Genomic DNA, 26,218 nt, shown 5'->3' on the forward strand with positions numbered 1-26,218 from the left:
TGTTTGTAGTCCTAGTTTTCCGACAGTTTTTATCATAGCGGTGGTTGAACGCTGTCAAATGCTTTTTCGGCATCTTGAGAAATGATCGTATGGCTTTTCTCCTGTTTTGTACTTAATATGATGGATAACACTGGTTGATGGGTTTTTTAATGCATAACCAATCTTTCATTCTTGGGATAGATCTCGTTTGGTCATAAGGCTGTATATGTCGCCGGATTAAATTTGATAACATTTCATATTTTGTGCTTAGCTTAATGAAGGATATTAGCCTGCGGTTCTCTTTTCTTGCAATATCATCATATGGCTTTGGTGTTCTGTTAAGACTGGCCTCGGAAAATGATTTGAGAAGTGTTTCCCCTCCTCTGCTTTCTGAAAGAATTTGTATAGGATTGGTGATATTTCTCCTTTAAATATTTCATAGCGTTCCCTAGTTAAGTCACGTGGGCCTGGAGTTTTCTGTTCCGTATCTTTGATCGATTTAGGGATATTTAGGTTTCCCACTTCCTTCTTGAGTTAGTTTTGGGAATTTGTGTCATTCAAGGAATTTGTTATTTTCATCTACATTGGCAAACGTATTCGCAGACATTGTTCCTAATGTGCTGTGGTTGCTTGCACAATCCTGTCCGTCGCTGCGCGACCCCGTGGACCGTGGCCTGCCGGGTTCCTCTGTCCACAGGTATTGTCCAGGCCAGAATACTGGAGGGGGGTTCCCATGCCCTCCTTCAGGGGATCTCTCCAACCCAGGGATCGAACCCAGGTCTCCTGCATTGCAGGCGGATTCTTGACCTTCTGAGCCACTAGGGAAGCCCAAGAATACTGGAGTGGCTAGCCTATCCCTTCTCCAGGGGATCTTCCCAACCCAGGAGTGTAACTGGGGTCTCCTGCATTGCCAGTGGATTCTTTGCCAGCTGAGCTACCAGGGAAGCCCTTAAACCACCTGGTCTGTGGTATTTTATTATTATTCTGTTATGCCATGCTACGCGGACAAATGGGCTTCCAAGGTGGCTCAGTGGTAAAATAATCTGCCTGCCAAGCAGTAGATGTGAGTTCAGTCCTTGGTTCGGGAAGATCCCCTGAAGAAGGAAATGGCAACCCACTCCATTATGCTTGCCTGGAAAACCCCACGGACACAGACAGAGGAGCCTGGTGGGCTACAGTTCATTGGGTTGCAAAAGAGTTGGGCACAGTTTAGCGACTAAACAACAAGCTGACAAATTCAGGGTAGGCAGGACAAAAGTGGACACTTTCATACCCACCTGGTTCGAGTCAAATCGATGCAACCGTTTTGGAGGGCATGGGGATATGTATAAAACATATTTGGGAATATGTGTAAAACATTTCAAAAAGAGATTACTTTTTCACCCAACAACCTTCCGTTTTAGCTCAGAATTATTGTACATAGTGAGCTGGTGGTAGTGGTCTGGTCACTCAGTCATGTCCGACTCTTGCAACTCCACAGACCGTAGCCCAGCAGGCTCCTCTGCCCATGGGATTTCTCAGGCAAGAATACTGGCGTGGTTTGCCATTTCCTTGTCCACATAATATGTTACACAAAAGCAAATGTACCAGGATGTCCATTTCAGCATTGTTTGTAATACTGAAAAACTGCAAACAGCCTAAAGGCCTAGTTACAAGAGACTGGTGAAAATAACTATGGACTACACATTCTGAGGGATATTAGACAGCTCTTACAAGTACTGCGGATGGCACAGGCTTTGCTGTATCCACCATATGGCCCACTTCTGGGTCAATTCTGGGTGCCCTGTCTGGAAAGGGATGGTCCTTCTCCTTATGCCCTTCCACCAGCTGCCCCTTGCAGTGTCCCTCTCCTCCTTTGACTTGTCTCTTTTTCAACCATGATATGAGTTGATGAGCAAGCAGCTAATCGCTTAACAAGAAAAGAGGCCTGTTTCTACCTTGAAGTAATAAATAAGGGCCAAGTCTTCAGACCGCATTAGTTACGTAAGAAAGAAAAGTATGATCCTTCAATTCACGAAGGGTCCAGCCTTGCTATTGCAAGTGAAAAATGAGTGGAACGAAAACGACCAAAATTGCCACTTTAGTTTTTAAGCCAAAGGGAGAGCTTCTGGGTCTGGGTAACTACCAGATACAGAGGTAGTTTCTGTCTTCAGGCATGGCTGGGCCCAGCATTTTGTCCCGGAGATTTGCCTTCTTGCTCCAACTCCCCCTCTGTCCTTTGCCAGCCTGCCTCCCCTAGAGAATCAAAGTGTCACTGGTTGGATGATATCACCACAGCAGGAGGAATGTGGTCCTCCAATGGCCAGGCCTGAGCCACATGCCCACCCGTGGAATCAAATGTGAAGTCAGCTCTATCACAGTCACAATGGCCTAGAGAAAAGGAAAGGGGCAGTTTTCCAGAGTGACAGCGTACCGGTGCCAAGAGAAGGAAAAGGGACACTGAATTACAAAACCCATCCATGTCCTCGACAGCGGTATAGACTTTGCATCAAATTCATAATCAATTTCCAGTGTTTAAAGGAACGAGACTGGGAACGAATATTTCTTAATCTAACAGTGTGTCCACGCTCAGTCACTCAGTCGTGTCCGACTCTTTGCGACCCCATGGACTGTAGCCCAGCAGGCTCCTCTGTCCATGGGATTTTCCAGGCACGAAGACTGGAGTGGGTTGCCGTTTTCTTCTCCAATTTTATACAGCTCTTAAATATACAATAATATACAATTATAACATACAATATTATACAGCTCTTAAAAAGTACTGCGGATGGCACAGGCTTTGCTGTATCCACCATATGGCCCACTTCTGGGTCAATTCTGGGTGCCCTGTCTGGAAAGGGATGGTCCTTCTCCTTGTAATATAAAGTGCCAATCAACTGTCCAGGTGGATTTTACTACCACTTAAGGGTTCTTGTTTGGCTTCCCAGGTGGTCCAGTGGTCAAGATTCTGCCTGCCAATCCAGGGCACATGAGTTCAGTCCCTGGGCCAGGAATAGCCCACATGCCTGGGGCAGCTAAGCTCGTGTGCCGCAACAACTGAGCGCACCACTGTCTAAAGTCTGTGCTCCTCGACAAGGGAAACCTCTGCAATGAGAAGCCTGAGCACAGCAGTTAGAGAGTAGCCTCTGCTGGCTGCAAGTACAGAAAACCTACACACAGTTAACAAGACGCAGCACAGCCAAAAAAAAAAAACTCATAAATAAAATTTTTCAAAAGAGTCCCTGTTTCCAGCTATAGCCTTCTCGGCCATTGAAGATTTCAGTTAATTAAGTTCCTCCTACACCGAGATCTGCTCTGGTCCTACAGAGTCAATCTTAATAAGTAAGATCCAAAAAGGATCAAACTGTTTCCAAGCAACTTAACAGGATTCCAGAATACAGCTCAAGAAAAGTTTAGGCATAGAAAAATATTAAGCATGCAAGGGAAATTTGATATTGCTTGGCATCCAATCTAAAATTACCAGGAGGCAAAGAAGCAGGAAAATCAAATCCATTATAACAGAGATCAGCGTGGTGGTGTTCAGTTGCTCAGTCGTGTCTATTTTCAACTCCATGAACTGCGGCAGGCCAGGCTTCCCTGTCCTTCACCATCTCCCAGAACTTGCTCAAACTCACGTCTGGTGTCGTGATGCCATCCAACCATCTCATCTTCTGTCATTCCCTTCTCCTCCTGCCTTCAATATTTCCCAGCATCAGAGTCTTTGCCAGTGAGTTGGCTCTTCATATCAGGTGGCCAAAGTGATGGGAGATCTCATTTTAACAGAAATCAGTTAAAATCCATTAATTGGAAAGGAAGAAATAAATGTGCATGTATGTGCCTACAAAACGCTTGTCTAAGAGGGAGTTCCATGGGATCTACAAAAGAGCTATTACAAGTAATCCGTGACTTTAGCAAGGTTTCACGATACAAGGTTACTCTTGAGAGTGCCTTGAACTGCAAGGAGATCAAACTAATCAATCCTAAAGGAAATCAGTCCCGAATATTCATTGGAAGGACGGGTGCTGAAGCCGGAGCGACAACACTTCGGTCAGCAGAAGCCAAAAGCTGACTCACTGGAAAAGACTGTGATGCTGGGAAAGATTTAAGGCAAAAAGAGAAGGGGAGCACAGAAGGTGAGATGGTTAGATAGCACCACCGACTCAAAGGACATGAATTTGAGCCAATTCCAGGAGACAGCGGGGACACAGAGCCTGGTGTGCTACAGTCCATGGGATCGCAAAGACTCACCTGGACACAAAAGACTCAACAACAACAACAACAACAACAACATTCTGGTGTTTTATATATAAATGTAACTGTAAAACTGACAAAATATTCCAAAATCAATACCGAATGGCAGTACACAACTTTCTTATTCTCCCACTTCTTACATTGGCTTCCATTATGTTGTACTCCTTGAATACCTGGATCTCAGAACCTCTCCTCCAACTAAAAGACAAATGCAGTATTAGGAAGCGAACCCTCTAAAAATAAAGTCAGAGGCAGCACAGTAGCTCAGTTTTACTTTCTGCAGTTAACAATCACCAAACAAACGATGTGGACCCTGAGCCCTCAAGCAGCAGCACAGGCACAAGATGAAGCCCCATCAAAGTAATTCCGAAAGCAATGCCCTGGGGAAGGACACTTGAGGCTAGGGCACATAGGCTAGGTTTAAGCCCGTCTTCTCTGCTGAGGCTTAGCACGAGGAGGGGGCACAAAGTGCTGCAAGGACTGCATCACCATGGAAAGCTGCCCCGCACAGAAGTCGATGGACCTGCGGAGCAGGCCAGGGTCTTCAGCAGTCAATCGGCTAAAAGGGAGGGAAAATGAAATTCAAGCTCCTGCCAAGGAGGAGGAAGAGAAGCATGTCCTCCCTCTGTCCCCGCACACCGACAGAGCCCAGAGCACCACACTTCTCCTCTAGGCTTAACCCTCCATTATGGCTCCTCCTGGGCCGAGACTGGCCACCGTCCTCCACTCCCTCCCCAGCCCCGGCCCCCTTTAGAACTTACAGAACCAACATGCAGCCATTAACATCGAGCTCCCTCCGAAGCGGCCCTGGCAGTTGAGTACGTGGAGTGAGGAAGTGGCGGGCGATGTCCGCCTGTGCGTGCGATGCGAAAAGCACACTGAGGCTGCTGGTGGAGATATGGTTAAGGCACCATCCACATGACTCACGTGGCTTGCACGTCAGGCTCCCTGCTCGTGGAGACTCGCCTTCTCCCACAAGGCCGCCGCCAGATACCCTGGCTATCACTGCCCGACCCTCTGGATCCCTTCAGGTTTCTTTCCGTCACCACCATCCCCTGGCAGCCAGACCACCCCTGACCCATACCCTCCAGCCCCGCAGAGTACCCTCCTCCCACGCTTTAGGCCCCGCCACCTGCAACCCCCCAAACTACCCCTAGCGCACACCCCGACCCCTGCGGCCGCCCAGCCCACCGGGGCTCCCAGCATAGGATACCACTGGAGGGCTCGGTTAATCGGAACTCTGGCTCCGGGTGCAGCGTCTCCACCCGGCCCTGGCGCCTGCGGTGCCCCCGCGATCTGTGGCATGGCACCGGCTGCACCACCCGACTCTCCTGCAGCGCTGGGGCCTCTGGGATTAGCCTGGTCACCAGAGCCGCCAGGGACTCCTCGACTGACGGCGTCACCAGGGACAGCTGGGTCGCCAGGGCAATCGTGGCCACCAGCACCACCCTGCACGCCTTGGCCACCACCTGCCGTGCCCGCTGCAGAGGCCACGGCGACTGCGTCTTCATCGGCTGCCCTTGTGGCTCCTCCACCGTGTGCCTCGGACTCCATCTTGAACCCTCTCCCCCACCTCCGCGGCGGGAAAGACTGAACAGTCCCTACAAATACCAGTCCCGGAGTGAGACCTGCAACTCAGCAGAGCGCCCGCGCAAACCCACCCTGGTCCTGCCTCACGATTGGTTCCCACCGACAACGGGTGCCCTGCTGAAGCTTCGCGCATTCACGCACCACGTAGCCCCAACGCGCATGCGCAGAGCCATACCCACGAGGTCTGGGCTCTCTTAAGTCAGCCCTGCCTCCGGCCGGGAAACCTGGTAAACGGTTCAGCCGTGAGGCCTCTAGGCGGCGCTCCACCCTTCGGTGTGGGGGCAGCGCCTCAGTGCGCGATGCTCAAACAGACGCTGCCGCCCTCCTCAAGGCGCGTGACTGTTTCCACGCCAAGCCTGCAAACCCCAAGTGAGCCCTGGTCCCTGTGCACCTTCAAGTCTGTGCTGCTGACAGCTTGGCGTCGCTCACAGGTGACCATCCTGCTGAGCGCAGGTCCTTTTCCTTGACTCCCAGAAGGGAGTTGGGCACCCCTGGGTCAGCGCTCGTCTGTCTCTCTGGTGTCTCGCACATAGCTCACATGTCTGTATGTGTGTCTGTGTGCATGATCGCATGAGCGGGTGCATGCCCATGGGCGTGTGTATGGGTGTGCTTGTAAGAGAGAGCGTGTGCACAGATTTATGCACATAGGCATGTGAATGTGCTTATCTGTGTGTGTGCCCGAGAGAGTGCCCTTACACAGGTGCGTGCCCATCAGGTGTGTGCGTGGGTGTGTTTCAGAGAGAGAGCATATGCACAGATTCATGACATAAGCATGTGAGTGTGTCTGTGTGTGGAGGTGCTTGTGCGTGGGCATGTATGTGTGGTCACGAGAGAGCGTGTGGTCAGGGGCGTGCACATGGGTGTGTGTGTGTGTGTGTGTGTGCTTCAAAGAGGCCACGGTTGGGATGCACTCACGTGGGCATATGTCTCTGTGTGCGTGCTTTCAAGGTGCCTTCACATGGGAGTGGGGTGACCCGGCCCTGGAGGCATGATACGAGGGATGCGGAGCATACTGTGCCCGCCCACCTGGGGAGGGAAGCGGGGGGGGGGGGGACTGCTGTCAGACTCACTGGGGATGGCGTGGGGCTGGGCCGCCTGGGGCTCCAGGCACACAGACTGCAGGGACTCCAGGCTGGGGACTTACATCAGGCCCCCCAGAAGCACCGGTGGGACCGGCTGGACTCAAGGGCCGAGGGAAGGGCAATACCCCCTAGGACACCCCCAGTCTCTTGCCCTCTCCTGCTGGCACAACTCTCATGGCTTTCCCTTCCCCAAGAACAATGTCTTGAGGCTATCCAGAGGGCCGGAGGTACCGGGGGACCTCAACTGGAATGTGACCCTGTGTCTACTGGCCTGCTGGTCCACTTCTGTGTCTAGAAGGGGGTCAAGTCAACAGGCAAGGTACAGCCGGGGGAGACCACGGGGCTGGGGCAGCACTGCCTGGGCGTGGGGTTCATCTGCCAGGGACCACTGGTGCCACGGGAGGTGACTGCATCAGGGGTTGTACTTCAATCCGGTCCCTGAGCCCCACCCCCTGGCCGGAGAGTCCTCGGCCCCCCCAGCAGACTTCCCTCACCCCCACTGGAAGGGAAGAGCCACCAGCAGTGGCTGACCCTTTCCTGTGTGGGGGGCATCCCTGTCCCACCTTTCCACCCTCCCAGTTTCTGTTGATTCTGGCTCCCAGTCAGTTTTAGGGTGTGCAAAGACCTGGTCTACTGCCTATGTCTGTCCCCTGCTCTGTGGCCAAGAGGACACCAGCGGGGAGCCTGGACATGTCAATGTATGGCAGTAACCGCTGTAATATTGTAAAGTAATTAGCCTCCAATTAAAAAGATAAATTAATTTTTTAAAAAAGCAAGAGAGAAGTAAACAGTTAGGTCAGCATTTCTAATTGTTGGAATATAGTAATACTTTAAGGAAATAACCGTTAATGGAAAGATTTATAAATTCCACTAATTCATTAACCATAGTAATGAAAAACGTGGAAACAACTTACATGTTCCATAATGAGATTATTATTGTTGCTGTTGTTTTTATTTAAAGACCCAATTTTACTTTTTTGGCCACGCCACACGACATGTGGGATCGTAGTTCTGCTGCCAGGGACTGAACCTGCAGCCCTTACACTGGAAGTGCATAGTCTTATCCACCGGACTGCCTGGGAAGTCCCAATAATTACATTATCATGCATCTTATATCTATTCAATAACACATTTCTGAAGAGATTTTAGAAAGTGGAAAAGCTAGTATACTAAATGAAAAAAAATTCAGGAAAAAAATTAAAGCTAAACTTGATAACTTCTACATCACATGCTGTTATGTATTTAATGTGCAAGTACACCTAGAAAATATTCTTAAACGTTGACAGTATTTAGTGCTGAACATAGGGCTCGATTTTCATTTTCTGAAATTGTTTTCAATTCCCTTGTAATTGGAATTCAAACATCTGGATTTCAGTACCTTCCCTCTAACACGAGAACAAAGATAAAAAATGTTTTTAAAATCCAGAAGCGCATTAGCTGAAAAGAAACTGGGGCACAAAAAGTGAGTCAGCTTTATTTTCTGCTGTAACAAACACTGAAGCACCCCACTCCTCAAGCAGCAGGGCAACAAAGCAAGTGAACCAACAGAGACCAAAGGCCAGTAAAGGCAAAAACTTAGACTCAAATAACAAAGTGGCGATGCCTCTTAGTTTGAATTCCCTATGCCCCGCCGAGCAGGGGACACAAGGTTAGGCCTCAGCCCCTTTCCTCAGCGAGGTGGGAGCCCAAGGCTCCGAATGTTCCGAATCACCAGGGAAAGCTGATCGAGGAATGGGTTCATGGAAAGTCGGATGAAAGCCAGGTCTTCACAGGTCTTCAGCAGTCCATGTACTAAAAGCAGGGAAAAGAAAATCAGGTTAAAGGGAAGATTGCTCCTGTAGGTCCAGGGTACCAACCCCCCTCCTTATACCAAGCCCCTCAGTGTCTCCATCATAGCACGCTTAAGAGGGAGCTCAGACCACAGCACCTGGCACCCCCCACTTCCCAAGGCAAACTCGTCTGGAACCGACACAAGCAGGTCACTGCCATTCACTGCAAATTCCCTCAGAACCAATCCTTGGTGGCGCTGGGCATCTGGGAGCAGAGATCTGCGAGCCATGTCTGCCTCCAGGGGTGACTGGAAAGGCACTCTGAGTGTGCTGGGAGAGACACGGTTAAGGCACCACCCATTACAGAATTTGCTGATTATCTCGGGCTTCCTCGCACCTCAGAGGCCTGCTTTTACCCCAGGATGCCCATCCTCCTGACCACAACCTGAGACCACCCTGAGCTGCCTCCCTAACCCTTCTGTCCATCTTCCCCACCCTCCAGGCTCCTCAGGCCTTGACAACCTCCTTTGCTGCCAGGCTGCCCAGTCCTGCTGCCCCGGATCGCCCCCGTACTCCCTTCTATCCCTTCCTCAGGCTGCCGGCATGTTTCCCTCCACCACACCACTGACCCCGCCCAGAAAGGCTCCCTGAAAAGGATACAGCACCGCCTCTCCACGTCTAGGCCTTACAGCCAAGGGTGCTACATCTCCAGCGGGTCCTAGGCCACCTGGTGCCCGCTCACCCCGGGGACGAGCTCCAGCGTCTTCCATCACCGCTCTTCCTCTGCCAGGCCCACCCCCGCCTTCTGGGGCCCGGGGACGATCCTCACCTTCAGCGCTGCCTGAACCACTCTGGCAAGGAGGTGCTCTGGAGCTATGCTGGTCATCTCGGCCCTCTGCGCCACCGGCACCACCACCCGACGCCTGCATGGCTGCTGTGCGTCTCCCTCAGACGCCAAATAAGGGGCGGAGAGACTGGGCCGCTCACGAAGTCCCTCCCCTTCTGCGCAAGGACGCCAAAAGTGCGCCTGCGCACACAGCCCAGCCACCCACGGGCTGCTATGGAGACCGTGTGAGGCTGGAGGGACTCGGCTCTGTCACAACGCCACGCTCCTTTCAGGTGCCCCCGATGCGCCTGCGCACACGGGCCCCTCCAGTGCCGGCTCAGATGGCGTGGAATGGAGCCCGCCAAGTGTCCACAGAGACGCCACTGAGACACAAATGCCGACTTTCCCGTCGCATGGCCTAAAGCTAGTTCCACAATGCGACTTTCGTTTCTCCAACGTATGCCACAGAAGGGTCTCACTGGACTAAGGTGGGAGTCGAGGGCAAGGGGCCAAGCCACACCACCCACCCTGGTCCCCTTTTTGCCCAGTCCACATCATAGCTGTGTTCTTTGACCGTAGTGATAGCTAGCACTTCCTATGGTCCAAGCGTTTTTTCAAGTGCTTTCATGTGTTCGTCCATCACGTCCGTTTTCAGACAGTATTGCCATGGCACAGGCCTCCCTTGTGGTTCAGCTGCTAAAGAATCTGCCTGCAGTGTGGGAGACCTGGGTTTGATCTCTGGGTTGGGAAGATCCCCTGGAGAAGGGAAAGGCTACCCACTCCAGTATTCAGGCCTGGAAAATTCCGTGGACTGTATAGTCCATGGGGTCGCAAAGAGTCAGACATGACTGAGCGACTTTCACTTCACTTCACTTCATAAAATGAGAAAATACTCCAAAATTAATACTGAATGGCAGTAAACTACTGTCTTATTCTCCGGCTTCTTACATTGTCTTCACTTATGTTGTACTCCTTGAATATCTGCATCTCAGAACTTCCCCTCCAACCAGAAGACAAATAGAGTATTAAGAAGTGCAGAAGCTAAAACTAGTCAGAGAGGGCACAGTAGCTCAGTTTCGTTTTCTGCAGTTAACAATCACCAAACAAAGTATGGTGGACCCCGAACCCCCCAGCAGCAGCACAGGCACAAGATGAAGCAGAAATCAATGCCCTCGGGAAGGACACTTGAGGCTAGGGCACATGCGCTAGATTTAACCCTGACTTTCGTGCAGAGGCTTAGTAGAAAGGGCGGGGGGGGGCGCATAGTGCCGCATGGTCCGCATCACCAGGGAAATCTGCAGACAGAGGGTGATGGACGTCTGGAGCAGGGCATGGTCTTCAGCACTCAATTGGCTAAAATAAGGAGGGAAGATGAAATTCAAGCTCCCGACAAGAAGGAGGAAGTGGAGCATGTCCTTCCTCTGTCCCCGCACACTGACAAGCCCAGAGCACCACATTTCTCCTTTAGGCTTAACCCTCCATTATGGCTCCTCCCGGGCCAAGACGGGCCCTGGCCACTGCCCACCACCCCCTCCCCAGCCTGGGCCCCTGCCCCCTTTAGAACTGACAGAACCAACAAGCAGCCATTAACATTGAGCTCCTTCTGAACTGGCGCTCACAGCGGAGTACTTTGAGACAGGAAGTTGCGGGCGATTTTTGCCTGAGCGAGCGATGCAAAAGGTACGGTGAGAATGCTGGTGGAGATGTGGTTAAGGCACCATCCACATTTCTCATTTTGCCTGTACGTCAAGCTCCCTGCTCACGGAGACCCGCCTTCTCCCACAAGGTCGCCGCTGGACACTTTGGATATCACTGCCCCGACCCTCTGGATCCCTTCAGGTTGCTTTTCCTCACCACCGTGCCCTGGCAGCCAGACCACCCCTGACCCATACCCTTCAGCCCCCCAGAGTATCCTCCTCCTACACTTTAGGCCCCGCCGCCTGCAACCACCCAAACCACCCCTAGCCCACACCCGGAACCCCATGGCCGCCCGGCCCACTGGGGCTCCTGGAATAGGATACAACTGAACTGGTCAGTTACTCAGAACTCTGGCTCTGGGTGCAGTGTCTCTTCCCAACTGTGGTGTCTGAGGTAACCCCAGGATCTGCAGAATGTCACCAACTGCACCACCTGACTCTCCTGCAGCGCTGGGGCCTCTGGGATCACTCAGGTCGCCGGGGTCGCCAGGGACTGTAGGACTGACAGTGTCACCAGGGCCAGCTGGGTCACCAGGGCCATCGCGGCCACCAGCATCACCCAGCACACCTCGGCTGACACGTGCCGTGCCCGCTACAAAGGCCATGGCACCTGCATCTTCATCGGCTGCCCTCGTGGCTCCTCCACCATGTGCCTCGGACTCCATCTTGAACCCCTCTCCCCCTCACTCCGCGTTGGGAAAGACTGAACCCTCCCTATAGAACTGATCCCCGTAGTGCGACATGCAACTCAGCATCGGCAGAGCGCCTGCACAAACACACCCTGGTCCTGCCTCCCGATAGGTTCCCACCAACAGTTGGCTCCCACAGTGGCTGCAGGCTCTCCGGCAATAGGCGCTCCCTGCAGAAGCTTCAAGCGTTCACCCGATGTGTCACCCCAATGAGCCTGCACAGACACACCCACGTGGTCTGGGCCGTCTAAGTCAGCCCTGCCTCAGGCCTGGAAACCTGGTAAACGGCTTAGCCAGGAAGCCGCTGGGTAGCACTCCACCCTTTATTGTGTCCGCAGCTCCTCAGTGCGCATGCTCAAACAGACCCCACCCCACTCCTCAGGGCACGTGCCTGTTTCCCGTCCAAGCCTGCAAACCGCAGTGAGTCCTGGTCCCTGTGCACCTCCAAGACTGCAGTGCTACCAACCTGGCCACGCTCACAGGTGACCATCCTGCTGAGCGCAGGTCCTTGTTATTGACTTCCGGAAGGGAGTCGGGCACCCCTGGGTCAGGGCCGGTCTATCCCTCTGGTGTCCCACACGTAGGTCACGTCAGTGCAAATGTATCTGTGTGCGTGAGTGCATGGGCAGGTGCATGCCCATGGGCGTGTGCATGGGTGTGTTTCTGAGAGAGAGCACGTGCACAGGTTCACACGCATAGGCGTGTGCGTGTGTCTGTTTTTGCAGGTGTCTGCACGTGGGCATGTATGTGGGCAGGAGAGCATGTGGTCAGGTGCATGCACGCGGGCGTGTGAGTGTGCATGTGTGTGTGAAAGAGCACGGGTCAGATTAATGCACATGGGTGTCTCCGTGTGTGTGTGCTTGCACAGGTGCCTTCACATGGGAGTGGGGCGACCCGGCTCTGGAGTCCTGAGACTAGGGGTGTAGAGGGGGCTGTGCCTGCCCGCCTGGGGAGGGAAGCGGGGACTTCTGTGGGACTCACTGGGGACGGCGTGGGGCTGGGCCGCCTGGGGGTCCGGGCACACAGACTGCAGGGACTCCAGGCTGGGGACTTACACCTGGCATCCCAGAAGCACCGGTGGTACTGGCTGGATTAAAGGGCTGCAGGAAGGGCAGTGTTCCCCAAGACACCCCCAGTCTCTTGGCCCTCTGCTGACACAACTCTCATGGGCTTTCCCTCCCCAGGAACCAAGTCTTGGGGCTCGAGGTGCCAGGGGCCCTCAACCGGGAGGTGACCCTGTGTCTGCTGACCTTCTGGGCGCTGGTCTACTTCTGTGTCTGGGAGGGGGTATAGTCAACAAGCAAGGTACAGCCGGGGGTGATGGCAGGGCTGGGGCAGCACTGCCTGGGCGTGGGGTGCATATGCCAGGGAACCGCTGGTGCCACAGGAGGTGACTGGATCCGGGCCACTGCCCGAGGAGGAGGCAGATACTTCAATCCGGGCCCCTTGATCTCCACCCCCTGGCCGGATAGGCCTCTGGGCAGCCCGCCAAATCCCAGGCCAGCAGCCTTCCCCCACCCCCAGTGGAAGGATTCGATTTTCCTGCATTATCATGTTAGCTGTAGGAGTTTTGTAGATGACCTTGATCGGATTAAGAAAGTCTGTTTGTAGTCCTAGTTTTCCGACAGTTTTTATCATAGCGGTGGTTGAACGCTGTCAAATGCTTTTTCGGCATCTTGAGAAATGATCGTATGGCTTTTCTCCTGTTTTGTACTTAATATGATGGATAACACTGGTTGATGGGTTTTTTAATGCATAACCAATCTTTCATTCTTGGGATAGATCTCGTTTGGTCATAAGGCTGTATATGTCGCCGGATTAAATTTGATAACATTTCATATTTTGTGCTTAGCTTAATGAAGGATATTAGCCTGCGGTTCTCTTTTCTTGCAATATCATCATATGGCTTTGGTGTTCTGTTAAGACTGGCCTCGGAAAATGATTTGAGAAGTGTTTCCCCTCCTCTGCTTTCTGAAAGAATTTGTATAGGATTGGTGATATTTCTCCTTTAAATATTTCATAGCGTTCCCTAGTTAAGTCACGTGGGCCTGGAGTTTTCTGTTCCGTATCTTTGATCGATTTAGGGATATTTAGGTTTCCCACTTCCTTCTTGAGTTAGTTTTGGGAATTTGTGTCATTCAAGGAATTTGTTATTTTCATCTACATTGGCAAACGTATTCGCAGACATTGTTCCTAATGTGCTGTGGTTGCTTGCACAATCCTGTCCGTCGCTGCGCGACCCCGTGGACCGTGGCCTGCCGGGTTCCTCTGTCCACAGGTATTGTCCAGGCCAGAATACTGGAGGGGGGTTCCCATGCCCTCCTTCAGGGGATCTCTCCAACCCAGGGATCGAACCCAGGTCTCCTGCATTGCAGGCGGATTCTTGACCTTCTGAGCCACTAGGGAAGCCCAAGAATACTGGAGTGGCTAGCCTATCCCTTCTCCAGGGGATCTTCCCAACCCAGGAGTGTAACTGGGGTCTCCTGCATTGCCAGTGGATTCTTTGCCAGCTGAGCTACCAGGGAAGCCCTTAAACCACCTGGTCTGTGGTATTTTATTATTATTCTGTTATGCCATGCTACGCGGACAAATGGGCTTCCAAGGTGGCTCAGTGGTAAAATAATCTGCCTGCCAAGCAGTAGATGTGAGTTCAGTCCTTGGTTCGGGAAGATCCCCTGAAGAAGGAAATGGCAACCCACTCCATTATGCTTGCCTGGAAAACCCCACGGACACAGACAGAGGAGCCTGGTGGGCTACAGTTCATTGGGTTGCAAAAGAGTTGGGCACAGTTTAGCGACTAAACAACAAGCTGACAAATTCAGGGTAGGCAGGACAAAAGTGGACACTTTCATACCCAACTGGTTCGAGTCAAATCGATGCAACCGTTTTGGAGGGCATGGGGATATGTATAAAACATATTTGGGAATATGTGTAAAACATTTCAAAAAGAGATTACTTTTTCACCCAACAACCTTCCGTTTTAGCTCAGAATTATTGTACATAGTGAGCTGGTGGTAGTGGTCTGGTCACTCAGTCATGTCCGACTCTTGCAACTCCACAGACCGTAGCCCAGCAGGCTCCTCTGCCCATGGGATTTCTCAGGCAAGAATACTGGCGTGGTTTGCCATTTCCTTGTCCACATAATATGTTACACAAAAGCAAATGTACCAGGATGTCCATTTCAGCATTGTTTGTAATACTGAAAAACTGCAAACAGCCTAAAGGCCTAGTTACAAGAGACTGGTGAAAATAACTATGGACTACACATTCTGAGGGATATTAGACAGCTCTTACAAGTACTGCGGATGGCACAGGCTTTGCTGTATCCACCATATGGCCCACTTCTGGGTCAATTCTGGGTGCCCTGTCTGGAAAGGGATGGTCCTTCTCCTTATGCCCTTCCACCAGCTGCCCCTTGCAGTGTCCCTCTCCTCCTTTGACTTGTCTCTTTTTCAACCATGATATGAGTTGATGAGCAAGCAGCTAATCGCTTAACAAGAAAAGAGGCCTGTTTCTACCTTGAAGTAATAAATAAGGGCCAAGTCTTCAGACCGCATTAGTTACGTAAGAAAGAAAAGTATGATCCTTCAATTCACGAAGGGTCCAGCCTTGCTATTGCAAGTGAAAAATGAGTGGAACGAAAACGACCAAAATTGCCACTTTAGTTTTTAAGCCAAAGGGAGAGCTTCTGGGTCTGGGTAACTACCAGATACAGAGGTAGTTTCTGTCTTCAGGCATGGCTGGGCCCAGCATTTTGTCCCGGAGATTTGCCTTCTTGCTCCAACTCCCCCTCTGTCCTTTGCCAGCCTGCCTCCCCTAGAGAATCAAAGTGTCACTGGTTGGATGATATCACCACAGCAGGAGGAATGTGGTCCTCCAATGGCCAGGCCTGAGCCACATGCCCACCCGTGGAATCAAATGTGAAGTCAGCTCTATCACAGTCACAATGGCCTAGAGAAAAGGAAAGGGGCAGTTTTCCAGAGTGACAGCGTACCGGTGCCAAGAGAAGGAAAAGGGACACTGAATTACAAAACCCATCCATGTCCTCGACAGCGGTATAGACTTTGCATCAAATTCATAATCAATTTCCAGTGTTTAAAGGAACGAGACTGGGAACGAATATTTCTTAATCTAACAGTGTGTCCACGCTCAGTCACTCAGTCGTGTCCGACTCTTTGCGACCCCATGGACTGTAGCCCAGCAGGCTCCTCTGTCCATGGGATTTTCCAGGCACGAAGACTGGAGTGGGTTGCCGTTTTCTTCTCCAATTTTATACAGCTCTTAAATATACAATAATATACAATTATAACATACAATATTATACAGCTCTTAAAAAGTACTGCGGATGGCACAGGCTTTGCTGTATCCACCATATGGCCCACTTCTGGGTCAATTCTGGGTGCCCTGTCTGGAAAGGGATGGTCCTTCTCCTTGTAATATAAAGTGCCAATCAACTGTCCAGGTGGATTTTACTACCACTTAAGGGTTCTTGTTTGGCTTCCCAGGTGGTCCAGTGGTCAAGATTCTGCCTGCCAATCCAGGGCACATGAGTTCAGTCCCTGGGCCAGGAATAGCCCACATGCCTGGGGCAGCTAAGCTCGTGTGCCGCAACAACTGAGCGCACCACTGTCTAAAGTCTGTGCTCCTCGACAAGGGAAACCTCTGCAATGAGAAGCCTGAGCACAGCAGTTAGAGAGTAGCCTCTGCTGGCTGCAAGTACAGAAAACCTACACACAGTTAACAAGACGCAGCACAGCCAAAAAAAAAAAACTCATAAATAAAATTTTTCAAAAGAGTCCCTGTTTCCAGCTATAGCCTTCTCGGCCATTGAAGATTTCAGTTAATTAAGTTCCTCCTACACCGAGATCTGCTCTGGTCCTACAGAGTCAATCTTAATAAGTAAGATCCAAAAAGGATCAAACTGTTTCCAAGCAACTTAACAGGATTCCAGAATACAGCTCAAGAAAAGTTTAGGCATAGAAAAATATTAAGCATGCAAGGGAAATTTGATATTGCTTGGCATCCAATCTAAAATTACCAGGAGGCAAAGAAGCAGGAAAATCAAATCCATTATAACAGAGATCAGCGTGGTGGTGTTCAGTTGCTCAGTCGTGTCTATTTTCAACTCCATGAACTGCGGCAGGCCAGGCTTCCCTGTCCTTCACCATCTCCCAGAACTTGCTCAAACTCACGTCTGGTGTCGTGATGCCATCCAACCATCTCATCTTCTGTCATTCCCTTCTCCTCCTGCCTTCAATATTTCCCAGCATCAGAGTCTTTGCCAGTGAGTTGGCTCTTCATATCAGGTGGCCAAAGTGATGGGAGATCTCATTTTAACAGAAATCAGTTAAAATCCATTAATTGGAAAGGAAGAAATAAATGTGCATGTATGTGCCTACAAAACGCTTGTCTAAGAGGGAGTTCCATGGGATCTACAAAAGAGCTATTACAAGTAATCCGTGACTTTAGCAAGGTTTCACGATACAAGGTTACTCTTGAGAGTGCCTTGAACTGCAAGGAGATCAAACTAATCAATCCTAAAGGAAATCAGTCCCGAATATTCATTGGAAGGACGGGTGCTGAAGCCGGAGCGACAACACTTCGGTCAGCAGAAGCCAAAAGCTGACTCACTGGAAAAGACTGTGATGCTGGGAAAGATTTAAGGCAAAAAGAGAAGGGGAGCACAGAAGGTGAGATGGTTAGATAGCACCACCGACTCAAAGGACATGAATTTGAGCCAATTCCAGGAGACAGCGGGGACACAGAGCCTGGTGTGCTACAGTCCATGGGATCGCAAAGACTCACCTGGACACAAAAGACTCAACAACAACAACAACAACAACAACATTCTGGTGTTTTATATATAAATGTAACTGTAAAACTGACAAAATATTCCAAAATCAATACCGAATGGCAGTACACAACTTTCTTATTCTCCCACTTCTTACATTGGCTTCCATTATGTTGTACTCCTTGAATACCTGGATCTCAGAACCTCTCCTCCAACTAAAAGACAAATGCAGTATTAGGAAGCGAACCCTCTAAAAATAAAGTCAGAGGCAGCACAGTAGCTCAGTTTTACTTTCTGCAGTTAACAATCACCAAACAAACGATGTGGACCCTGAGCCCCCAAGCAGCAGCACAGGCACAAGATGAAGCCCCATCAAAGTAATTCCGAAAGCAATGCCCTGGGGAAGGACACTTGAGGCTAGGGCACATAGGCTAGGTTTAAGCCCGTCTTCTCTGCTGAGGCTTAGCACGAGGAGGGGGCACAAAGTGCTGCAAGGACTGCATCACCATGGAAAGCTGCCCCGCACAGAAGTCGATGGACCTGCGGAGCAGGCCAGGGTCTTCAGCAGTCAATCGGCTAAAAGGGAGGGAAAATGAAATTCAAGCTCCTGCCAAGGAGGAGGAAGAGAAGCATGTCCTCCCTCTGTCCCCGCACACCGACAGAGCCCAGAGCACCACACTTCTCCTCTAGGCTTAACCCTCCATTATGGCTCCTCCTGGGCCGAGACTGGCCACCGTCCTCCACTCCCTCCCCAGCCCCGGCCCCCTTTAGAACTTACAGAACCAACATGCAGCCATTAACATCGAGCTCCCTCCGAAGCGGCCCTGGCAGTTGAGTACGTGGAGTGAGGAAGTGGCGGGCGATGTCCGCCTGTGCGTGCGATGCGAAAAGCACACTGAGGCTGCTGGTGGAGATATGGTTAAGGCACCATCCACATGACTCACGTGGCTTGCACGTCAGGCTCCCTGCTCGTGGAGACTCGCCTTCTCCCACAAGGCCGCCGCCAGATACCCTGGCTATCACTGCCCGACCCTCTGGATCCCTTCAGGTTTCTTTCCGTCACCACCATCCCCTGGCAGCCAGACCACCCCTGACCCATACCCTCCAGCCCCGCAGAGTACCCTCCTCCCACGCTTTAGGCCCCGCCACCTGCAACCCCCCAAACTACCCCTAGCGCACACCCCGACCCCTGCGGCCGCCCAGCCCACCGGGGCTCCCAGCATAGGATACCACTGGAGGGCTCGGTTAATCGGAACTCTGGCTCCGGGTGCAGCGTCTCCACCCGGCCCTGGCGCCTGCGGTGCCCCCGCGATCTGTGGCATGGCACCGGCTGCACCACCCGACTCTCCTGCAGCGCTGGGGCCTCTGGGATTAGCCTGGTCACCAGAGCCGCCAGGGACTCCTCGACTGACGGCGTCACCAGGGACAGCTGGGTCGCCAGGGCAATCGTGGCCACCAGCACCACCCTGCACGCCTTGGCCACCACCTGCCGTGCCCGCTGCAGAGGCCACGGCGACTGCGTCTTCATCGGCTGCCCTTGTGGCTCCTCCACCGTGTGCCTCGGACTCCATCTTGAACCCTCTCCCCCACCTCCGCGGCGGGAAAGACTGAACAGTCCCTACAAATACCAGTCCCGGAGTGAGACCTGCAACTCAGCAGAGCGCCCGCGCAAACCCACCCTGGTCCTGCCTCACGATTGGTTCCCACCGACAACGGGTGCCCTGCTGAAGCTTCGCGCATTCACGCACCACGTAGCCCCAACGCGCATGCGCAGAGCCATACCCACGAGGTCTGGGCTCTCTTAAGTCAGCCCTGCCTCCGGCCGGGAAACCTGGTAAACGGTTCAGCCGTGAGGCCTCTAGGCGGCGCTCCACCCTTCGGTGTGGGGGCAGCGCCTCAGTGCGCGATGCTCAAACAGACGCTGCCGCCCTCCTCAAGGCGCGTGACTGTTTCCACGCCAAGCCTGCAAACCCCAAGTGAGCCCTGGTCCCTGTGCACCTTCAAGTCTGTGCTGCTGACAGCTTGGCGTCGCTCACAGGTGACCATCCTGCTGAGCGCAGGTCCTTTTCCTTGACTCCCAGAAGGGAGTTGGGCACCCCTGGGTCAGCGCTCGTCTGTCTCTCTGGTGTCTCGCACATAGCTCACATGTCTGTATGTGTGTCTGTGTGCATGATCGCATGAGCGGGTGCATGCCCATGGGCGTGTGTATGGGTGTGCTTGTAAGAGAGAGCGTGTGCACAGATTTATGCACATAGGCATGTGAATGTGCTTATCTGTGTGTGTGCCCGAGAGAGTGCCCTTACACAGGTGCGTGCCCATCAGGTGTGTGCGTGGGTGTGTTTCAGAGAGAGAGCATATGCACAGATTCATGACATAAGCATGTGAGTGTGTCTGTGTGTGGAGGTGCTTGTGCGTGGGCATGTATGTGTGGTCACGAGAGAGCGTGTGGTCAGGGGCGTGCACATGGGTGTGTGTGTGTGTGTGTGTGTGCTTCAAAGAGGCCACGGTTGGGATGCACTCACGTGGGCATATGTCTCTGTGTGCGTGCTTTCAAGGTGCCTTCACATGGGAGTGGGGTGACCCGGCCCTGGAGGCATGATACGAGGGATGCGGAGCATACTGTGCCCGCCCACCTGGGGAGGGAAGCGGGGGGGGGGGGGACTGCTGTCAGACTCACTGGGGATGGCGTGGGGCTGGGCCGCCTGGGGCTCCAGGCACACAGACTGCAGGGACTCCAGGCTGGGGACTTACATCAGGCCCCCCAGAAGCACCGGTGGGACCGGCTGGACTCAAGGGCCGAGGGAAGGGCAATACCCCCTAGGACACCCCCAGTCTCTTGCCCTCTCCTGCTGGCACAACTCTCATGGCTTTCCCTTCCCCAAGAACAATGTCTTGAGGCTATCCAGAGGGCCGGAGGTACCGGGGGACCTCAACTGGAATGTGACCCTGTGTCTACTGGCCTGCTGGTCCACTTCTGTGTCTAGAAGGGGGTCAAGTCAACAGGCAAGGTACAGCCGGGGGAGACCACGGGGCTGGGGCAGCACTGCCTGGGCGTGGGGTTCATCTGCCAGGGACCACTGGTGCCACGGGAGGTGACTGCATCAGGGGTTGTACTTCAATCCGGTCCCTGAGCCCCACCCCCTGGCCGGAGAGTCCTCGGCCCCCCCAGCAGACTTCCCTCACCCCCACTGGAAGGGAAGAGCCACCAGCAGTGGCTGACCCTTTCCTGTGTGGGGGGCATCCCTGTCCCACCTTTCCACCCTCCCAGTTTCTGTTGATTCTGGCTCCCAGTCAGTTTTAGGGTGTGCAAAGACCTGGTCTACTGCCTATGTCTGTCCCCTGCTCTGTGGCCAAGAGGACACCAGCGGGGAGCCTGGACATGTCAATGTATGGCAGTAACCGCTGTAATATTGTAAAGTAATTAGCCTCCAATTAAAAAGATAAATTAATTTTTTAAAAAAGCAAGAGAGAAGTAAACAGTTAGGTCAGCATTTCTAATTGTTGGAATATAGTAATACTTTAAGGAAATAACCGTTAATGGAAAGATTTATAAATTCCACTAATTCATTAACCATAGTAATGAAAAACGTGGAAACAACTTACATGTTCCATAATGAGATTATTATTGTTGCTGTTGTTTTTATTTAAAGACCCAATTTTACTTTTTTGGCCACGCCACACGACATGTGGGATCGTAGTTCTGCTGCCAGGGACTGAACCTGCAGCCCTTACACTGGAAGTGCATAGTCTTATCCACCGGACTGCCTGGGAAGTCCCAATAATTACATTATCATGCATCTTATATCTATTCAATAACACATTTCTGAAGAGATTTTAGAAAGTGGAAAAGCTAGTATACTAAATGAAAAAAAATTCAGGAAAAAAATTAAAGCTAAACTTGATAACTTCTACATCACATGCTGTTATGTATTTAATGTGCAAGTACACCTAGAAAATATTCTTAAACGTTGACAGTATTTAGTGCTGAACATAGGGCTCGATTTTCATTTTCTGAAATTGTTTTCAATTCCCTTGTAATTGGAATTCAAACATCTGGATTTCAGTACCTTCCCTCTAACACGAGAACAAAGATAAAAAATGTTTTTAAAATCCAGAAGCGCATTAGCTGAAAAGAAACTGGGGCACAAAAAGTGACTCAGCTTTATTTTCTGCTGTAACAAACACTGAAGCACCCCACTCCTCAAGCAGCAGGGCAACAAAGCAAGTGAACCAACAGAGACCAAAGGCCAGTAAAGGCAAAAACTTAGACTCAAATAACAAAGTGGCGATGCCTCTTAGTTTGAATTCCCTATGCCCCGCCGAGCAGGGGACACAAGGTTAGGCCTCAGCCCCTTTCCTCAGCGAGGTGGGAGCCCAAGGCTCCGAATGTTCCGAATCACCAGGGAAAGCTGATCGAGGAATGGGTTCATGGAAAGTCGGATGAAAGCCAGGTCTTCACAGGTCTTCAGCAGTCCATGTACTAAAAGCAGGGAAAAGAAAATCAGGTTAAAGGGAAGATTGCTCCTGTAGGTCCAGGGTACCAACCCCCCTGCTTATACCAAGCCCCTCAGTGTCTCCATCATAGCACGCTTAAGAGGGAGCTCAGACCACAGCACCTGCCACCCCCCACTTCCCAAGGCAAACTCGTCTGGAACTGACACAAGCAGGTCACTGCCATTCACTGCAAATTCCCTCAGAACCAATCCTTGGTGGCGCTGGGCATCTGGGAGCAGAGATCTGCGAGCCATGTCTGCCTCCAGGGGTGACTGGAAAGGCACTCTGAGTGTGCTGGGAGAGACACGGTTAAGGCACCACCCATTACAGAATTTGCTGATTATCTCGGGCTTCCTCGCACCTCAGAGGCCTGCTTTTACCCCAGGATGCCCATCCTCCTGACCACAACCTGAGACCACCCTGAGCTGCCTCCCTAACCCTTCTGTCCATCTTCCCCACCCTCCAGGCTCCTCAGGCCTTGACAACCTCCTTTCCTGCCAGGCTGCCCAGTCCTGCTGCCCCGGATCGCCCCCGTACTCCCTTCTATCCCTTCCTCAGGCTGCCGGCATGTTTCCCTCCACCACACCACTGACCCCGCCCAGAAAGGCTCCCTGAAAAGGATACAGCACCGCCTCTCCACGTCTAGGCCTTACAGCCAAGGGTGCTACATCTCCAGCGGGTCCTAGGCCACCTGGTGCCCGCTCACCCCGGGGACGAGCTCCAGCGTCTTCCATCACCGCTCTTCCTCTGCCAGGCCCACCCCCGCCTTCTGGGGCCCGGGGACGATCCTCACCTTCAGCGCTGCCTGAACCACTCTGGCAAGGAGGTGCTCTGGAGCTATGCTGGTCATCTCGGCCCTCTGCGCCACCGGCACCACCACCCGACGCCTGCATGGCTGCTGTGCGTCTCCCTCAGACGCCAAATAAGGGGCGGAGAGACTGGGCCGCTCACGAAGTCCCTCCCCTTCTGCGCAAGGACGCCAAAAGTGCGCCTGCGCACACAGCCCAGCCACCCACGGGCTGCTATGGAGACCGTGTGAGGCTGGAGGGACTCGGCTCTGTCACAACGCCACGCTCCTTTCAGGTGCCCCCGATGCGCCTGCGCACACGGGCCCCTCCAGTGCCGGCTCAGATGGCGTGGAATGGAGCCCGCCAAGTGTCCACAGAGACGCCACTGAGACACAAATGCCGACTTTCCCGTCGCATGGCCTAAAGCTAGTTCCACAATGCGACTTTCGTTTCTCCAACGTATGCCACAGAAGGGTCTCACTGGACTAAGGTGGGAGTCGAGGGCAAGGGGCCAAGCCACACCACCCACCCTGGTCCCCTTTTTGCCCAGTCCACATCATAGCTGTGTTCTTTGACCGTAGTGATAGCTAGCACTTCCTATGGTCCAAGCGTTTTTTCAAGTGCTTTCATGTGTTCGTCCATCACGTCCGTTTTCAGACAGTATTGCCATGGCACAGGCCTCCCTTGTGGTTCAGCTGCTAAAGAATCTGCCTGCAGTGTGGGAGACCTGGGTTTGATCTCTGGGTTGGGAAGATCCCCTGGAGAAGGGAAAGGCTACCCACTCCAGTATTCAGGCCTGGAAAATTCCGTGGACTGTATAGTCCATGGGGTCGCAAAGAGTCAGACATGACTGAGCGACTTTCACTTCACTTCACTTCATAAAATGAGAAAATACTCCAAAATTAATACTGAATGGCAGTAAACTACTGTCTTATTCTCCGGCTTCTTACATTGTCTTCACTTATGTTGTACTCCTTGAATATCTGCATCTCAGAACTTCCCCTCCAACCAGAAGACAAATAGAGTATTAAGAAGTGCAGAAGCTAAAACTAGTCAGAGAGGGCACAGTAGCTCAGTTTCGTTTTCTGCAGTTAACAATCACCAAACAAAGTATGGTGGACCCCGAACCCCCCAGCAGCAGCACAGGCACAAGATGAAGCAGAAATCAATGCCCTCGGGAAGGACACTTGAGGCTAGGGCACATGCGCTAGATTTAACCCTGACTTTCGTGCAGAGGCTTAGTAGAAAGGGCGGGGGGGGGGGCGCATAGTGCCGCATGGTCCGCATCACCAGGGAAATCTGCAGACAGAGGGTGATGGACGTCTGGAGCAGGGCATGGTCTTCAGCACTCAATTGGCTAAAATAAGGAGGGAAGATGAAATTCAAGCTCCCGACAAGAAGGAGGAAGTGGAGCATGTCCTTCCTCTGTCCCCGCACACTGACAAGCCCAGAGCACCACATTTCTCCTTTAGGCTTAACCCTCCATTATGGCTCCTCCCGGGCCAAGACGGGCCCTGGCCACTGCCCACCACCCCCTCCCCAGCCTGGGCCCCTGCCCCCTTTAGAACTGACAGAACCAACAAGCAGCCATTAACATTGAGCTCCTTCTGAACTGGCGCTCACAGCGGAGTACTTTGAGACAGGAAGTTGCGGGCGATTTTTGCCTGAGCGAGCGATGCAAAAGGTACGGTGAGAATGCTGGTGGAGATGTGGTTAAGGCACCATCCACATTTCTCATTTTGCCTGTACGTCAAGCTCCCTGCTCACGGAGACCCGCCTTCTCCCACAAGGTCGCCGCTGGACACTTTGGATATCACTGCCCCGACCCTCTGGATCCCTTCAGGTTGCTTTTCCTCACCACCGTGCCCTGGCAGCCAGACCACCCCTGACCCATACCCTTCAGCCCCCCAGAGTATCCTCCTCCTACACTTTAGGCCCCGCTGCCTGCAACCACCCAAACCACCCCTAGCCCACACCCGGAACCCCATGGCCGCCCGGCCCACTGGGGCTCCTGGAATAGGATACAACTGAACTGGTCAGTTACTCAGAACTCTGGCTCTGGGTGCAGTGTCTCTTCCCAACTGTGGTGTCTGAGGTAACCCCAGGATCTGCAGAATGTCACCAACTGCACCACCTGACTCTCCTGCAGCGCTGGGGCCTCTGGGATCACTCAGGTCGCCGGGGTCGCCAGGGACTGTAGGACTGACAGTGTCACCAGGGCCAGCTGGGTCACCAGGGCCATCGCGGCCACCAGCATCACCCAGCACACCTCGGCTGACACGTGCCGTGCCCGCTACAAAGGCCATGGCACCTGCATCTTCATCGGCTGCCCTCGTGGCTCCTCCACCATGTGCCTCGGACTCCATCTTGAACCCCTCTCCCCCTCACTCCGCGTTGGGAAAGACTGAACCCTCCCTATAGAACTGATCCCCGTAGTGCGACATGCAACTCAGCATCGGCAGAGCGCCTGCACAAACACACCCTGGTCCTGCCTCCCGATAGGTTCCCACCAACAGTTGGCTCCCACAGTGGCTGCAGGCTCTCCGGCAATAGGCGCTCCCTGCAGAAGCTTCAAGCGTTCACCCGATGTGTCACCCCAATGAGCCTGCACAGACACACCCACGTGGTCTGGGCCGTCTAAGTCAGCCCTGCCTCAGGCCTGGAAACCTGGTAAACGGCTTAGCCAGGAAGCCGCTGGGTAGCACTCCACCCTTTATTGTGTCCGCAGCTCCTCAGTGCGCATGCTCAAACAGACCCCACCCCACTCCTCAGGGCACGTGCCTGTTTCCCGTCCAAGCCTGCAAACCGCAGTGAGTCCTGGTCCCTGTGCACCTCCAAGACTGCAGTGCTACCAACCTGGCCACGCTCACAGGTGACCATCCTGCTGAGCGCAGGTCCTTGTTATTGACTTCCGGAAGGGAGTCGGGCACCCCTGGGTCAGGGCCGGTCTATCCCTCTGGTGTCCCACACGTAGGTCACGTCAGTGCAAATGTATCTGTGTGCGTGAGTGCATGGGCAGGTGCATGCCCATGGGCGTGTGCATGGGTGTGTTTCTGAGAGAGAGCACGTGCACAGGTTCACACGCATAGGCGTGTGCGTGTGTCTGTTTTTGCAGGTGTCTGCACGTGGGCATGTATGTGGGCAGGAGAGCATGTGGTCAGGTGCATGCACGCGGGCGTGTGAGTGTGCATGTGTGTGTGAAAGAGCACGGGTCAGATTAATGCACATGGGTGTCTCCGTGTGTGTGTGCTTGCACAGGTGCCTTCACATGGGAGTGGGGCGACCC

The 26,218-nt window shown here is 52.8% G+C and overlaps 2 protein-coding genes and 1 long non-coding RNA gene across 5 annotated transcripts; all 3 read right to left on the reverse strand.

Moving 5' to 3' along the window:
- Positions 1–4,234: 4,234 nt before the first annotated feature.
- Positions 4,235–6,009, reverse strand: LOC145536615 (uncharacterized). Its single transcript, XM_081566126.1, has 3 exons — positions 5,420–6,009; positions 4,968–5,093; positions 4,235–4,765 (listed from the first exon to the last, which is right to left on the reverse strand). The coding sequence occupies exons 1-3, from the start codon at positions 5,715–5,717 to the stop codon at positions 4,758–4,760; spliced, it is 432 nt and encodes a 143-aa protein (XP_081422252.1). The 5' UTR covers positions 5,718–6,009; the 3' UTR covers positions 4,235–4,757.
- Positions 6,010–8,100: 2,091 nt separating this feature from the next.
- On the reverse strand, positions 8,101–12,156 carry LOC145536616 (uncharacterized). Of its 2 annotated transcripts, XR_014075937.1 has the most exons (4): positions 11,495–12,156; positions 9,308–11,167; positions 8,806–8,977; positions 8,101–8,669 (listed from the first exon to the last, which is right to left on the reverse strand). It is a non-coding gene; the product is annotated as an uncharacterized LOC145536616 (long non-coding RNA). The 2 variants fall into 2 exon arrangements; XR_014075936.1 differs by lacking the exon at positions 11,495–12,156 and having other exon boundaries at positions 8,849–8,977; positions 9,308–9,750.
- Positions 12,157–17,702: 5,546 nt separating this feature from the next.
- LOC145536617 (uncharacterized) lies at positions 17,703–23,061 on the reverse strand. 2 transcript variants are annotated; one of them, XM_081566128.1, is made up of 4 exons: positions 19,358–19,443; positions 18,881–19,268; positions 18,429–18,554; positions 17,703–18,226 (listed from the first exon to the last, which is right to left on the reverse strand). In XM_081566128.1, the coding sequence occupies exons 1-4, from the start codon at positions 19,388–19,390 to the stop codon at positions 18,219–18,221; spliced, it is 555 nt and encodes a 184-aa protein (XP_081422254.1). In that variant the 5' UTR covers positions 19,391–19,443; the 3' UTR covers positions 17,703–18,218. The 2 variants fall into 2 exon arrangements, 1 of the variants encoding a protein (XP_081422254.1); XR_014075938.1 differs by lacking the exons at positions 17,703–18,226; positions 18,429–18,554; positions 18,881–19,268; positions 19,358–19,443 and adding exons at positions 21,789–22,130; positions 22,938–23,061.
- Positions 23,062–26,218: the final 3,157 nt, after the last annotated feature.

The sequence above is a fragment of the Giraffa tippelskirchi genome, chromosome X (assembly GCF_054371585.1).
Source record: "Giraffa tippelskirchi isolate mGirTip1 chromosome X, T2T-mGirTip1v1.2.pri, whole genome shotgun sequence".
Classification (NCBI taxonomy): domain Eukaryota; kingdom Metazoa; phylum Chordata; class Mammalia; order Artiodactyla; family Giraffidae; genus Giraffa; species Giraffa tippelskirchi.